The sequence below is a fragment of the Alligator mississippiensis genome, chromosome 1 (assembly GCF_030867095.1).
Source record: "Alligator mississippiensis isolate rAllMis1 chromosome 1, rAllMis1, whole genome shotgun sequence".
In the NCBI taxonomy this organism is placed as follows: domain Eukaryota; kingdom Metazoa; phylum Chordata; order Crocodylia; family Alligatoridae; genus Alligator; species Alligator mississippiensis.
Genome location: NC_081824.1, coordinates 486,441,834 through 486,457,813, shown reverse-complemented (window position 1 = coordinate 486,457,813; position 15,980 = coordinate 486,441,834). Strand labels below are relative to the sequence as shown.

At 55.2% G+C, this 15,980-nt stretch overlaps 2 protein-coding genes across 3 annotated transcripts in view; one reads left to right on the top strand and one right to left on the bottom strand.

Annotated features, from left to right (window-relative positions):
* LOC106738779 (zinc finger protein 420) overlaps positions 1-9,353 on the bottom strand; it is a 41,066-nt gene extending 31,713 nt beyond the window's left edge. Inside the window, exon 1 of the mRNA XM_059725452.1 lies at positions 8,954-9,353. The gene's annotated coding sequence lies outside the window, so the exon portion shown is untranslated. The remainder of the gene's footprint in view (positions 1-8,953) is intronic.
* LOC102566313 (zinc finger protein 189) lies at positions 5,327-15,750 on the top strand. 2 transcript variants are annotated; one of them, XM_019478694.2, is made up of 7 exons: positions 5,327-5,599; positions 6,494-7,187; positions 7,287-7,494; positions 8,514-8,686; positions 11,967-12,093; positions 12,698-12,817; positions 13,381-15,750. In XM_019478694.2, exons 2-7 carry the CDS (start codon positions 6,825-6,827, stop codon positions 14,871-14,873), a joined length of 2,484 nt encoding a protein of 827 aa, XP_019334239.1. In that variant the 5' UTR covers positions 5,327-5,599; positions 6,494-6,824; the 3' UTR covers positions 14,874-15,750. The 2 variants fall into 2 exon arrangements, with proteins under 2 accessions (XP_019334239.1, XP_019334241.1); XM_019478696.2 differs by having other exon boundaries at positions 5,329-5,599; positions 12,701-12,817.
* The last annotated feature ends 230 nt before the right edge of the window (positions 15,751-15,980 follow it).

Sequence of the window (15,980 nt, the reverse complement as noted above, 5' to 3'; positions counted from 1 at the left end):
CGCAAGAGAAGGTTGAGAGGCGACCTTGTGGCTGCCTATAAGTTCATCACGGGGGCACAGAAGGGAATTGGTGAGTATTTATTCACCAAGGCGCCCCTGGGGGTTACAAGAAATAATGGCCACAAGCTAGCAGAGAGCAGATTTAGATTGGACCTTAGGAAGAACTTCTTCACAGTTCGAGTGGCCAAGGTCTGGAACGGGCTCCCAAGGGAGGTGGTGCTCTCCCCTCCCCTGGGGGTCTTCAAGAGGAGGTTAGATAGGCATCTAGCTGGGGTCATCTAGACCCAGCACTCTTTCCTGCTTATGCAGGGCGTCGGACTTGATGATCTATTGAGGTCCCTTCCGACCCTAACATCTATGAATCTATGAATCTATGGGGGACCCCACTGGTCACAGGGCTCCATGACGATTGACTTCCATCAATTATCACCCTCTGGGTCCGGCCACGGAGCCAATTTCCCAGCCAGCGGATTGTGGTGGACCCAAGGCCACAGTTGGCCAGTTTTGCCAAGAGGTGATCATGGGATACCAGATCAAAGGCTTTTTTGAAGTCAAGATATATGACATCAGTCTCTTCTCCTTTGTCCAGGTGATAGGTCACCTGGTTGTAAAAGGAAATGAGATTCGTCAAGCAAGACCTACCCGCAACAAACCCATGCTGGCTATCCCTCAGGATGTTGGCATCGGCCAGTCCATTAAGGATGGCCTCTTTAATAAACTTTTCTAAGAGATAGGCCGTGTCCCCCGGGAAATGCCAGCCATGAAACTGGAAGTGCCAGTGGAAGTGCATTTCTGTTTTCACCGCTATTGATTTTGGGCTTGGTGATCTGCCACTAGCCTTCCTCCTCTACCAGCACCCAGTTGGTGATCGGCCACTAAGGGAGCCCCCCCATCAGCAATTGGCCACTGGGGGACCCTCCCTGCCAGTTGGTGATCTGGTGCCCACCCAGACTCGAGGCACTAGTCACCTAGCGCCCAATGCATCTGTCTGCCTGCTTTGCTAACTCCTAATGGCAGAAGGCAATTAATGGCAGAAGGTTCCCTCCACAGTGGGGGTGGATGGGTCATATTCGATCTGGAGGGATATGGGCAGTGGAGTCCCCCAGGGCTCAGTCCTCAGGCCCACACTGTTCAATTTCTTTATTAGTGAGTTGGACAAGGGGGTGAAAAGCACCCCGTTTAAATTCACGGACAGTACCAAGATTTGGGGTGAGGTGGGCATGCTAGAAGGGAGGGTCAGGATACAGCTGGACCTGGACAGGGTACAGGGGTGGGGGAATGAGAACAGGATGGGATTCAATACTGACAAGTGAGAACCAGCAGCATACCTATAGGCTGGGGAACTCCCTTCTTGAAAGCACAGTGGCAGAAAGAGATCTTGGAGTCATTATCGATTCCAAGATGAACGTGGGCCGCCAATGCGAGGACACGGTCAGTATGGTTAGCCGCACCTTGTCATACATCCATAGATGCATCACAAGCAGGGCCAAGGAGGTGATCCTCCCTCTCTATGTGACACTGGTCAGGCCGCAGTTGGAGTACTGCGTCCAGTTCTGGGCATTGCACTTCAGGAGGGATGTGGACAGCATTGAGAGGGTCCAAAGGAGGGCTACTCGCATGATCCAGGGACAGCAGGGCAGGCCCAATGAGGAGAGGCTACAGGACCTGAACCTGTTCAGCGTCCACAAGAGAAGGCTGAGAGGGGACCTGGTAGCCCTTTATAAACTTACCAGGGGGGACCAGCAGGCAATGGGAGAGTCCCTGTTCCCCCAAGCACCTCCTGGAGTAACAAGGAATAACAGCCATAAATTGTTAGAGAGTAGGTTCAGGCTGGATATTAGAAGGCACTACCTTCACAGTCAGGGCAGCTAGGATCTGGACCCAACTTCCAAGGGAAGTCCTACCTTTGGGGTCTTTAAGAGGAGACTTACTAATTACCTAGCTGGGGTCATTTGAGCCAAGTTTTCTCTCCTGCCCAGGGCAGGGGGTCAGACTTGAAGATCTACAAGGTCCCTTCTGACCCTACATCTATGAATCTGTGATCAGAACCAGGGCTGCTCATGGTGGTGCAGTATCAGCTCCTCCAGTCCAGCTGGGGAACAGCTATGATGCCCTGGCAACATTGGAGGAAGAGGAAGGAGATGAGGAATCCTCTGGAGACGAGTCCACTCCATGCACAGAACAGGCTGAAGGAGGCAAGCTGACCCAGAAGAAGAGAAGTCGGGTGCTCATCATAGGCAACTCCATCCTGAGAGGAATGGAGGGTCCTATCTGTCACCAGTATCCCATGACTCATGAAGTCTCCTGTCTGCCCGGAGTGCAGATTCAGGGTGTGACAGAGATGATCCCGGCCCTTATCTGGCCCACTGATTACTACCCCATGGTCCTAATCCATGTGGGCACTAATGATGTGACCAGGAGCAGCTCAGATCACCTGATGGACTACCAAGCCCTGGGGTGCAAGCTGAAGGAGATGGGGGCACAGGTAGTCTGCCTTTCCAGTGAGCGAATGTGGACAATGCCATGAGACCTGCATCAGGGAGATCAACTTGCAGCTTCAGAAATGGTGTCTCGAGGCAGGCTTCGGCTTTTTGGACCACGACCCATACTTCAGGAAAAGAGACATGCTCGGGTGGGATGGGCTTCATCTCTCCCCCAAAGGTAAGCATGTGTTCTCTTTCAGGTTGGCTGATCTCCTCCAGTGGGTTTTAAACTAGGCTCATCAAGGGAAGGGGAGGATGAGGATGGAGGGAGCCACAGAACACCGAACCAAGAGCCACCCACAAGAACAGCCCAGCCAAGATGAGCACAAGAAGTACCCAGGTAAGAGACAGGGGTCTGGATAGTCCTGGGATTAGGGGGGTGGTGCATACACCCTCAGGAGGCCTCGAATGCCTCTACACTAATGCGCATAGTATGGGGAACAAGCAGGAGGAACTTGCCGTCAGGGATCCTGGTGGGGGGGGATGACCCGGTCCCTGCTCAGAAAAACAGAGTAAAAGAATTTGTTAAAGAGGTTAGCTTTGTTGTCTGGTGAGACCACCAGATTGCCAAGCGTGTTCTGCAGAGGCCTCAGGTGATCTGCATTGGGTCTGTCACCCTTTGGGCTTGGAGGACCATCTCCTTAAGGAACAACCGCTCTTTTTGGACTCCCAACTCCCCTCCCCTCCGGGACCTCAGAGCCTCCCCGACTAGTCTCCTTACCTCATTGAAATCCGCCCGCCCGGTGTTCTGTGGCTCCCTCCATCCTCATCCTCCCCTCCCCGATGAGCCCGTCACATCCTGAATCTGCACTCTGGGCAGACAGGAGACCTCACGTGTCATGGGATACTGGTGACAGATGGGACCCTCCATTCCTCTCAGGATGGAGTCGCCTATGATGAGCACCCGGCATCTCTTCTTCTGGGTTAACTTGCCTCCTTCAGCCTGTTCTGTGCATGGAGTGGCCTCCTCTCCAGAGGATTCCTTGTGTCGCACAGAGGGGGAGGATCACCTCCTTGGACCAGCTCGTGATGTATCTGCAGGTGCATGACAAGGTGCAGTTAGCCTTCCTGACTGCATCCTCACATTGGCGGCCCACGTTCATCTTGGAGTCTATAATGACTTCAAGATCCTTTTCTGCCTCTGTGCTGATGAGAAGGGAATTCCCCAACCTGTAGGTATGCTGCTGGTTCTTCCTCCCCAGGTGCAACACCTTGCACGTCTCAGTATTGAAACCCATCCTGTTCTCATCTGGCCACCCCTGTAACCTGTTCAGATCTAATTGCAGCCTGTCCCTCCCTTCCAGCATGCCCACTTCCCCCCACATCTTAGTGTCATCTGCGAATTTGAACAAGGTGCTTTTCACCCCCTCATCCAAGTCGCTGATGAAGATGTTGAACAGTGCGGGCCCAAGGACTGAGCCCTGGGGAACCCCACTGCCCACATCCCCAGTTTTCAACAACGGGAGGAAGAAGGGTCCAGGTACCTATAGGCCTGTAAGCCTCCCCTTGGTGCTCGGGAAGATCTTGGAGAGAATCATCAAGGAACATATCTGTGGGGGGCCAGCAGGGGAGATCATGCTCAGGAGCAACCAGCATGGGTTCATCAAAGGCAGGTCCTGCTTGACCAACCTGATTGCCTTTTATGACCAAGTAGCTAAATCCTTGGATGATGCTGTTGTCATGGATGTAGTCTTTCTAGACTTTAAGAACGCCTTTGACACAGCCATCGTCTGATTTGGTATCAAGTGAACTTTTAATAGCAGTCCCTAAGCTTATTACAAGTATTATTGCAATGAGACCTGGCAAGCGGTTCCTTCAGGTGTTACATCAGCGACCTTTGGGGGTACCAGCCTCAGATCCTCTGGAAATAAACTTCTTTTTTGCACAGAGGGAATGAGGATGACAGTCTGGACCCTCTGGGTCCATGCAAGTGTGCAAAAATGGTAGGCCTCTGCCCTAGCTCCTGTTTAACCGTGCACTGAACATGATCCCTTGCTCATGGCCACATTCTCCCTCCGCTGCTGGCACCTGCCCTGCCTCTTCTGCTATCGGCCCTGCTCCAGCCTGGGGAAAACCCACTTCCCTGATCTCCAGGGCTGCAGGCCCTTCCTCTGGAGGCTGTTTCATAGATTTCCTAGACATTAGGGCTGGGAGGGACCTTGGAAGATCATCGAGTCCAACCCCCTGCCCCAGTTCCTCGGCTCAGCTCAGCACCCCGGCACCTGCTGGGCAAGGGGGAGTTGGACAGCAAGGACAGGGCTCGAGGAAGGCAGCGTGAGCATTTCCTCACTCACCTGAGGTTGCTGATGTGCTTCACACTCAGGACTGCACCACTGAGGATGCACTAGTCCCCTGTGGCATTTTTACATATGGGTGTACTGCTGCACTGGGTGGTTTTTAAAGCGCCCGGTACTGCGATGTTTGCAGGTGTACAAGTAAGTAAATGATTGTCAGTGCTGAGAAAAGAGCGGCGGTGCGTTTGAACTAAAACACATGGGAAGTGCTTTAGTTTACACGAACACAGCTGGCACGTTCTGTGTGCTGATGTGCACCTCACTGTTTATACAACTGCACACGGTGCAGCACAGTTCACATCAGTTGGTGCACGAATTAAGGGAATAAATGCTGGTTGTGCTCTATCCTGAGCTCTCAGTCTCTGGCAGACCTAACAGCAGCTTAGAGACAAGCATGAAGCTGTCTCGCTGGCCCAGTTCTGCTCTGGACTCTTTCATCACTCTTCGGTGGGTGTGTGGGGGTTGCTCACGACTCTGCTCCGTAGGAGCTCTACAGCGGTGCAGCAGGCAAAAGGAAAAGGCAAATCGCTCCCCCCTGGCCTCTGGAACAAGGCTCCAGGAGAGTGGTGGAGGGTCGGCCGCTGAGGAGCCCGGCCTGAAACGAGCTCACAGGACCTCTCTGTTGCGGATGGAGCAGAGCTCATCTCCCGCCTGCTCGCCGGGACTGCGCTGGTGTGCGGGTGGGGGGCGGGAGCAGGACGTGCTGCAGTGTGGAGGAGGGTCCCTCCCGCCCTGTCCCTCTTCCTCCCCGCCGAGCTCGGGGTGCGGGATCCCGCTGCGCCCGGCCCGGCCCGGCCCGGCCCGCGGGGGCAGCGCTGAGGGGTAACGTGGGTGCGGGGCTGGGGAGTGCGGGGGCCCCGGGCGGAGGAAGGAGGCTGGCGTGGCGCGGAGCTGTGGGAAACGCTGGGGCCTTGAAGAGCCGCCCAGGCCGAGCCCCCGGCGCTGCAGGCAGGGCCCGCGCACACCTTCTCGGCGTGGGAAGGCAGGACACGTCCACCCCACCAATGCGGATCCGTGCTGCGGGGCGGGGGGGCATTGCCGTGCGGGTCGCCAGGGGCCCCGCCCACCCCCACCGCACTGCGCAGAGGTCTGGGCTGGTACATGCCCCCCCCCGCAGGACCTGCCCAGCGCTCCCTCGCTCCTGCCCCCCGCCCTACTTCTCCCCTCCCCCTGGGGCCTCCATCCACCCCACTCCGCGCCCCAACAACTCTCCCGCTCCCCCCCATACAGGTACCTGCGGGGAGCTGCTCTCCAGCCTTTCCTGGTGTCCCCTGTGTCCTGCTCCCACCAGCCCCTTCCACACCTGAACGCTGCCCACCTGCAAAGGGAAACCCACGGGTTCCCATCCCTCTAGACACTGAATTTGGGACAAATGCTGTCCCAGGGTAATGCAGCCAGGGGCCAGGATTTGAGGTTTCTATTTGGGCACTGTCCTACCCAATCAGGGAGCAGGGGTCACCCTAACTGCAGGGTGGGTGCAGGAGGGAGCAGCCGATGGGCTGGGGAAGGGTGGAAAGCTGCGGCTGCACCATTTCTTCAGCCAGCCTGGTGCCCCCATCCTGCGCTGGGGCTGGAGGGGAAGCAAGGACGGCTCTGACACTGCTCCGAGTAGGGGTGGTCCGGGCCATCAGGGCCAGGCAGAGCTCGGGCTGGGGCAGGGTTACGGTCCCAGGTGTTGGATCCATGGCCAGATTTCCGCTGTCTCTTTTCCCACAGGTGTTCCTGGAGACGGGACACTGCTGACAGGTGCCGTGCACCAGTGTACAGAGAGCGAGAGCCCAGGCCTCTGGCTGGGTAAAATCCCTCCTGGGGAGACGTATCTGCTGTGCTGGAGCCTGTGGCAGCCGTGGGCCTTCCATTCACAGCAGGAGCTGGAGGAGCAGGACGCAGGAGGTCTGCAGGCAGGGTCTGAAGGTGCAGAAGTCCCTCGTGTCGTCCTGACTGGGACTGGGGGCAGGAGTCCCCAAGGTGGTTGGCACCACAGCCAGTAAAACAGCAGCTGCAGCAGGAGCCAGTCCAGCACCAAGAGCTCTGGGGGCAGAACGTGATGCAGGCCATGCAGCCCCCTTCCATGGCCAAGCTGCCCTCCATGACCCCACAGCTGGCACCGCGGGATGAGCTCCCCACCCCAGAGCCCTGGCGCCAGCTCTTCCGTGGCCTGCGCTACCAGGAAGCCGAGGGCCCACAGAAGATTTGCAGCCGCCTGCGGGAGCTCTGCCGGCACTGGCTGGAGCCCCAGCGCCGCAGCAAGGAGCAGATCCTGGAGCTGGTGGTGCTGGAGCAGTTCCTGGCCATCCTGCCTCAGGAGATGCAGAGCTTGGTGTGCAGGTGCCGCATGGAGACTTGCACCGAGGCCGTGGCCCTGGCTGAGGGGTTTCAGCTGGGGAAGGCAGAGGAAGAAAAGCTCCAGGTGAGAGCGTTTGTTTGGTGACATCTGCATCTCCACATGTCTGGGGGATGTTCCCTCCCAGAACCCGGCTCCCCAGTGACACATTTATCTTGTCCCCAGGTCACAGTGCGTGTGAAGGTCGAGGAGGTGTCCTCAGACAAGATGCAGCCCACTGGGGCCCTGCCAGAGTGTGCTGATTCCTGGGTGGAGGAGCCAAAGGCTTATGAGGACAGGCCTCTGGTGGAGGCAGGAGAGAAAAAAACCCGAGGGCCTGAGCACGAGCCACATCATGTCCCAAAAGAGGAGCTCCCGCCCAACCTGGAGCCAGGTCCTTACCAGCCTTTTTGATGTACAAGGTTAACATGGGCTCGACACCCAAAGAGTAGCAGTTACCTTGAATGAGTCCAAGAAGCCAGGGGCAGGTGAGGTGTGGGATGAAGTCCTGGTGTGCATTTAGGAGCCTGAGTGGCTGTCCTGCGGTTGGGGTGAGAGGCTCCAATGCCTGCCTCTGCCCGGGACAGGGCTGCAAAGTTTGTGGCTGGGGTGGGACAGGGCTCTGGTCTCTATGGGTGGTCCAAGGCCCAGGATTCTTTTCACTGCCTTTGCAGCACCTCACACAAAGATGCTTTACGTGACTGGCTCTTGCCATGCCGCCATGGTCACAATCAGTGATCTAATTGCTGTTCTAATGATCAGTGTTGTAATAATATCAATCAGTAAGAGGCTGGTACAGGTGATGTGGAAATGAGAGTCCCCGGTGGCCTGTGGCTGGTCCAGGTGCAGTTAATCCAGGCCTCCATCCTGCTGCAGATCCCCGGGACAGGGGAGACCTGGGAGCTGTCAGCATGTGGAGGGTCCCCAGGCAGGTGGCCTGGACCAAGCCCTTTCCCAGGCAAGGTGAGGTGCTTTGGGTCTCCCCTTTCCAGTGGCAGGAGGCCCCGTCCCCCATGCAGAAATCTCTCTGCCAGAACAGTTTCATGGGTTTGTGCTCCAGCAGGTCGGCGGCTCCTATTCTCCCAGTGGCCCTGGAAGCATTTCACACATCCTGGAGTAGACTGATCCCTGCATTTCCTACCCCAACATGTGGATGTGGCACAGCACCAGCATCCCTCCAGATCCTTTCCCAGGGAGCAATGTCATGGTGCTGTGATCACCACTGGTGCTGGGGCAGTTCTAGGGACTCATCTCTAGCCTCTTGCCAATAGGACGATGAGTCTCCCTTGTTCCCCCTTTTGCACACACTGATACGTCCAGCTTCCTTCATCCCAGGCCAGTCCAGGAGACTAGCAGGGCTTTCCCCTGCCACCACCCCAGGGCTAACCTGTGCACTCTCTTCCTCACCCACAGGTGCTGGGACCCTGAGCCGAGCAGATCAGCAGTCTCCCAAGGAAGGGCATGTAAACCTGGAGCTGCAGAGACCTTCCCCAGGGAGACAGAGACAGAGTGGCTCCCCAACACCTGGGCCAGGCCAGCTTCAGAAGGGGCAGGGCAGGCCAGCAAAGCAGAGGGAGAGCATGAAGGTGAGCAGGGCACTGGCTCCGGGTGGGGGTGAAGCTAGGACTGAGCCCAGGAGGAGCCAGTGGTACTGTATGTCGGGAGATCAGAGCAGCTGGCCAGCAGCCGCTTCTGACCACCGCCCCCCCCCCCCCCCCCCCCACACACACACACACACACACACACCGGAGCAGTAGCAGTAAAACTTTCACCTCAGCAGGCGGGTGATTAATGGATGGGGTGAAATTAACCAGGCACAGACACGTTTTGGTTGTAGGAGATTGTTTACTTACCTTGCCCAGATAGTGACATGCGACGCAGGCTGAGCCTTTGTAGTTGCATCGATTACAGTCAAACGTACGGGTTACAGCCAGACAATGACGGACGTGGTGCCGAAAAATGTGCTATCGTGCCTGCAGGGCTTTGCTATGTCAAGATTTACGCTGACGGGGAGCTATTGACAGCTGACCAGACGGCCAAGTTATTCTGATGATGAGCTTAGGTTTCTCCTCAGAGATTTTTCCAGAGGTCTCCGCCTTAGGCGGAAGTTGCTAAACTATTTATAGACAGAGGTAACTAATGGAGGTGTCCAATGATGAACTGCTATGTGGAATCTTTAATTTTCTGGCAAGCAGCAGTTCTTTGTGCTCTCAGGTTGCTATCAGGTTACAAGGTAGTGGGTCAGGTTTCCTGTCCGTTACGTGAGAGGGGTCTGAGCTTGTTTCTTGACCAATTGCAGGGATTTATGGCAGGGCTATCCCCTTTTACTCTGACCAATCATAAATCATGCTTAAGTTTCGTTTCTTGGTTGTGAGGTGGGCATAAATTTAAGTCTCTGGCAAGGATTTCTTTTAACCCTTAGTTGATCAGATTATTGTGCGTGAAATGAGGATGGTATCTCTTGCAAGTGACATGGGCACTGATTAATTGGGTTGTGACACTGTAAAAAGCTTGTGGGGCAGAGAGACCTGAAGAGCGAGAAGCCTGTGGTGATGGAGACTGCAAACACCGCAGGCTGAATTAGCAGCAGTGCACTCCCAGGTGCAGAGAGCTAGGGGTGCTGGCACAGGAAGGCCTGGTCAGAGTCCCTGGAGCTGGGACTCCCTTTGCTGGCAGAAGTGCTCCCTTGACTGCCTCTAGGGATTGATGTAATAGAACAGCATATTTCAACCCATGGGTCGCAACCCAAAAGTGGGTCCTAAGAATATTTGAAAGGGTTGTGATTAATCTTTAAAAATGGAATCTTCTTTAAAAGAGTAAATCATGGGAAACAGCGGCTTTTCCTTTTCAGGCTGGCAGAGTTCCAGCCTGTAAGACTGCTTGGGGCTTCCCATGCCCCACACACCCACCCCAGCCCCACACACTCATTGCCTGCCGCACGCACTGGAGGGCTGGGACCTGGGGGTGGGGGGCAGCGGGTTGGGAGTGAGGGGCACTGGGTTGGAACTGGCTATCGATGTTTACAAATGGATCCTGACACAAAAAGGTTGAGAACCACTGACATAGGACATTTTAAGATGTGAAGCACCAGGGAAGAGCCCCTCTGCATACTCTGTGACAGCCAGCCAGCATGAGGGAGCCCAGGGCAATAGTCTCTACAGCTGAGCCCATCAAGTCCTCTCCTGCCTGGCTAGGACTGGGGAGCAGAGAGGGTCTCTGCAGCTGATGCCAGCAGGGTCCTCCCAGCCCATCAGTTTGGCAGGAATGAGCAGCACACCTGGCTGCTGATTATCTGTGTTAGTGTGAGGGGAGGCAGAAGCCAGGATGGATTTGCAGTTTACAAACTAACTGAATCAGAGAGGCACAGCACTGGTTTTTTCGATGCCACGCTCATTTCATAAGTTGGAATTGAAGGGTGTGCACAGACCAGACTATTAAATAGAGAGAGTCTTTTGAATACCAACTCCGGGGAGCAGCGTGGTGGGAAGAGGGACAGTGCTGGGAGAGGGAATGTAAGTAAAGACCCCTCCACACAAAGGGGACACAGAAGCTAATCTAGTTTATTGGAGAAGAATCTACAGTCCCTGTTTGGACCGTGCTTAAGACAACCCAGCCTGCAGATGATTTCTGGTTGCACAATTCCATGTTCAAGATTGTTTTGAAGTGTTTGGTCTAAGGACAGCTGCTCTGAGGTCAGCACTGGGAAGTCCAGGGAGGTGAAAGTGTCCTGCCACAAGCCTTTGTCTTTTCCTGGACCAGATGTTGGAGCAGGCTTGAGTCAGTCTTTCCTGGAGTGGTTGCACCATCTGCCAGTGTAGACAGCTGTGGGACACTGTGGGCAGGGGATCCCTTATAAGAATGGTAGAGGTCAAGGTGAATGACCCTCAGATGCCATGATCCATGTTCTCTGGCTCAGTGATGATGTGATGTGTATTGAGGAGGGAGCACCATTTGCATCAGGTTCCGTTGCAAGGCCTGGTGCCTTGGTGAGAATGGGAGTTAGGTAGCGTGTTGCCTAAGAGAGGCTGTTTGAGGTGGCAGGGTTGCATGGTATCCAGGAGATGTTTGTGCCCCATAGCTACACTGAAATGGCCCTCCATTGCCAGGAGGGGATGGAGGTCATTAATGATGTGTCCTGCCTGTCTAGGACTCAGTGGAGACAGGCATGCTGCTGCTGCGATCCAAGTACCACCATGGTGATTCACCCCCTGCCTATGCAGGAGCAGTGGGAAGCACAAGTCTGCGCCACAACCCCCACTGTGGGCAAGGGCACCTCGCCATGGTGGCACTTGGCTTGTGGCAGCACCACCAAGCTTCCCCACCTTGCTCTGTCCTGCCATGTGAGGTCCCACTCCCTGGGCCATGGAGGCCTCAGGAAGTGGACAGCAGGGTGGGGAGCCTGAGCCTGCAGCTGGCAGCCCTCCTCTACCACCCCATGGGCTGTGCTGCACTAGTCAGCACCTCCCACAGGTGGCAGCTGGGGCCTGGGTGCTGCTGAGCAGGCAGGGCTGGGCTGGGCTGGGCAGAGTGCAGCGGGTGAGGACTGAGGGTACCAGTAGTGCCGGCAGGGCTGTACATGGGGAGTGAGAGTCACCAGTGGGGCCAGGAGGCTGTGGGGAGGAGTGTGGGGCACCAGCAGGGGTAGGGGGGCTGTGGGTTGGGAGCATTTTTATTTTGGAGAGAATTAGCAGTTTTTAAACAGAGAAAACCAGGATCCTGCATATCGTGTGTCAGCTGAGTAACGTACCCCTGCCTGTCCTGGCTAAGCGTGCAAAGCGCTGTAGTGCAGAGTGAGTGCAGACAGGGCCGTGGGGGCTGGGGGCAGCGGGGCAGGAGACACTGATGCTGTAACGCTTGTGCCTGCAGCTCCGGGAGGCGTTTGAGGATGTGGCAGTGTATTTCACACAGGAGGAGTGGGAGCTGCTGGAAGAGGAGGACAAGGGGCTTTACCGGGACCAGATGCTGAGGAACTACCAAGCCCTCATTTCCCTAGGTAAAGCTCTGGTTCTTGCTTTGCCCTGGAGCCATGTGAGCTCTGAAGTGGTGTTGTCTTCTCCCTGCTTTTAAGTCTCATTCTCGTGAACTTTTGGCTGGTGCCTTAAATCCCTTTGCTCCCCATGACTCTGTCCATGAGCAGACCTCTCACACTTCATACTTGTATATATTACTCCTTCATTTGATCCAGCCACCTTCCTTAGAGTCTTCCCCCTTGATAACATGATTTTCTTTTGCCTTCTGACCATGATCGTATCATTTTCAAATCATTGTGCCTGAAAATGCACTACCAGCTGTTGCTTGTGCAGTTATTCTGATTTCCTCCCTCTCTTGCCTAGTGTGTCCTGTCCCAGCTCATTTCCACTCATTTGCCTGGAATTGCACTGGTGTTTGCTTTCCTATGACCATATATCCACTACCTGGATGAAATGGACCATCCTCTTCTCCCTGCTATGCCTTCTCTTTCAGCCTAAATGTCCATCCTCCCTTGTCCTTCAAGTCCTTAGTAGAATCCTTGAGTTCATTGGCTCCATTCCCCAAATTTCAGTTGCTTATTTTGCATCCAGTACCAATGGATAAACTCTCTTTAACCTTTGCCCAAGCAGGATATCGAGGTCCCACACCTGACTTGATCTGCCGCATCCAGCGAGGACAGGTAGAGCTCTGGGTCTGTGATGATGAGGACCGTGGCAAAATCTTGAGCTCGGAGGATCTGCTGCCAGGTGAGTTGTGGCTGTCCCCTCCACCCGACTCCCCTCTCAGAAATGCTCCATGCCCAGGGTGAAAGGGAGCCTGGAAACTGCAGACCTGCCCTGTGCTGCCATTTCTGGGTGCTGACCACAAATAGCTTATGCTGTCATGTGTGCAGACAGGTGTTGTTCCACCCCCTGAAATTCAAACTGTGGAAACTGTTACCAATAGGATTGTTTTTGCCAAATACCCCCCAATGTTTGAACTGCCCCTTGCTGATTTAATATCAAGTAAACTTTAATAGTAATTAGATAGTAATTTAATAGGGCCTGAGGTGATGGGGCTGAGAGTTGGGCCAGAAACCTTGAGAGTCTGACTCAACTCCACTGAGCTGCAAAGATGAAACTGGCACAGGGATCTGGCATTGCCTTGCCCCCGGCACTTGGGATTTTGGCAGAAAGACCTTGTTTTCTTGAGGAAACACAAGTGCCAAGGTCCAGTCCTGCTCTGAAGTCGATCTCGGCAGAAGGAATAGCAGTGCCTGCCCATTGGCAGCAAGGCAGGGACTAATTTGGTGTTTCTTCCTCCCATGCAGGACATGCCTGGTTGCTGAGCAGAACTGAGGAGCAGGCTCCTGAGGAAGGGCCTGGAAAGCTGAAGCCACCATGGGCTTCCCCGGGGAGTATGGGTGAGGTGGATTCCCTGAGCCCAGCGAAGGACCAACGGCACAAGGGTCAGGGGATGCCCCAAAAGCAGGAGAATGTAGAAGTGAACGAGGTCCCATCTCTAGTTGGGCATTGGAGTGTAGAAGGTAAAGAAACCAGAAAATCCCCAAGGTACAGGGACGAATATGTCATGATGAGACACCTGAAGAGGCAGAAAGCAAAGGTCCGCTGGAGAGAGAGACTGCATGCAAACCAAGGCAGTGTGGGGGGCCTCAGAGGGAAGCAGGAGCTCACTGCCAAGCCCAGGGGGAGAGCCCACCCCAGCCATCAGTGCAGGAAAAGTTTTAGCTGTCCCTCAGTCCTGGCTCTGCACAAGATAAGGCATGCTGGGGAGAAGCCCCATGTATGCGTCACGTATGGGAAGAGCTTCACCTGCCTCTCAACCCTGGCTGCTCACCAACAGATCCATTCTGGACAGCTCCCCCACCGCTTCACCAAAAGGGGGAAGACCTTTGTGCGCTGCTTGGAGCTGCTCAAAACCCAACATGTGCACAGTAAGAAGTGTCAGTACCACTGTGTCACATCTGGTAAGACCTTCACCCATTTCTTCTCTGTGGTTCAGCACCAGTGCATGCACTTGGGGAGGAAGATGCACCGCTGCACCAAGTGCAGGAAGAATTTCATCAGCTGGCAAGGCCTGTCCCAGCACCGGTGTGTGCAGAGGAGGCAGCAGCCACACTGCTGCACAAAGTGTGGGAAGAGCTTCAGGCAGCCCTCCAGCCTGGCCAAGCACAGGTGTATGCACACAAGGGAGGAGTCACATCATTGTTCTGTGTGTGGGAAGAGCTTCACCCGCTCCTCCAGCCTGGTCCGGCACCAGCATGTCCACACAGGAGAGAAGCCACATCAGTGCTCTGTGTGTGGGAAGAGCTTCACCCAGTCCTCCTACCTGACCGAGCACCAGCGCATCCACACAGGGGAGAAGCTACATCACTGCTCTGTGTGTGGGAAGAACTTCACCCGTTCCTTCAGCCTGGCCCGGCATCAGATGATCCACACTGGGGAGAAGCCACATCAGTGCTCTGAATGTGGGAAAAGCTTCCCTCAATCCTACAGGCTGGCCCAACACCAGCGAGTCCACACAGGGGAGAAGCCATATCAGTGCTCTGAGTGTGGGAAGAGTTTTGCCTACTCTTCCCGTCTGGCTGAACACCAGCGCATCCACACGGGGGAGAAGCCACATCACTGCTCTGTGTGTGGGAAGAGCTTCACTCAATCCTCCCACCTGGCCCGGCACCACCTCATCCACACAGGAGAGAAGCCACATCAGTGCTCTGAGTGTGGGAAGAGCTTCACGCAATCCTCCAGCCTGGCCCAGCATCAGCACATCCACAAAGGAGAGAAGCCACATCAGTGCTCTTAGTGTAGGAAGAACTTCACCTATTCCTGCAGCCTGTGCTGAACACCAGTGCATCTACACAGGGGAGAAGCAACATGGGTGCTCTGAGTATTGGAAAAGCTTAACCCATCTCTCCCACCCATCCTGGAATCAGCAGGTCCACACCCGGAAGCATTCCTAATTCTGCCAGCAGTGCAGGAAGGCCTTGGAGCTGTCTGCCTGCTCAGCACCCACCAGTGGCTGCATTCAGACAGGCACCCTGATGCTGGTGGCCTGGAGAAAGAGTTCCCCCAGGCTTTGTCCCTTCTAGGGTACAGTGGGATTCCAGAGCCCAGAGGCTGGCCCACAAGGTTTGATTGTGGGGAGGGGCTAACAGGAAACACCTCAGGCAGAGGTCTGCCCAATGCAGGGGAAGGAGATGAGGAGGAGATGATGTTTGCATCAGCCTTTGCATTTCCCATCATTCTCTAAAAGCAGATGGTAATCCTAGGGGAAGAAGTGCCTTCATGGTAGGGTGCCCTCCCCAAGACAGCTGGCTTCAGATGACACCCAGGGGCTTTCCTTGGCTGCCTCCCAGCTTTCTCCTTCCTCCTGGTCCAGGGGTTTCTGGTATATGAGCCCCTGAATTACAAGGACGAATGCATTTACAGCTACGGAAGTATTCCCTACCCTCCTTCATGATGTTGCCTTTCCTCACCACCACATCACCCCTCTCCTAGACCTGCCGATGCCTAGTGATGTCTGCAAGGAGCTGCTGCTGCCAGCCCCGGAGCCTTTTTGGCTTGTTTTGCTTTCCAGCCTCTGCGGAACTGTGCAGCACTGGGCACCTGCTCTTCCCTCCCCTCCCTCCCTTCGTTGCATTCTCTCATGCATTCCCTGCTAGTAAAGCCCCTGAACAGAACATGGTAACTTGTGGTTGCTGTCTGTGTCCTCTCCAGAGCTGTGCAGTGGGAACCCCCAACCACATTCAGGACAGATCTCTCCATGACTTCCCAGACCTTCTCTTTCAGAGAATTCAGTTTTGCAGAGCTTGTTGATAACCCTTAGGAGCAGGAGTTGGTCCCACTCAGGGCTTCACTCTCCTGTCCTGCTGCGCAGCCAGGACCCTGCCCTCTTGAGTGAACCATGGAC

Bases quoted from the DNA above. Each gene is read 5' to 3' on its own strand.
- LOC102566313 (XM_019478694.2), top strand. From the start codon at position 6,825: ATGCAGGCCATGCAGCCCCCTTCCATGGCCAAGCTGCCCTCCATGACC. The intron at 7,495-8,513 runs GTCCTTACCAGC...CCTCACCCACAG, and splicing joins CCCGCCCAACCTGGAGCCAG to GTGCTGGGACCCTGAGCCGA. The intron at 8,687-11,966 runs GTGAGCAGGGCA...TTGTGCCTGCAG, and splicing joins AGCAGAGGGAGAGCATGAAG to CTCCGGGAGGCGTTTGAGGA.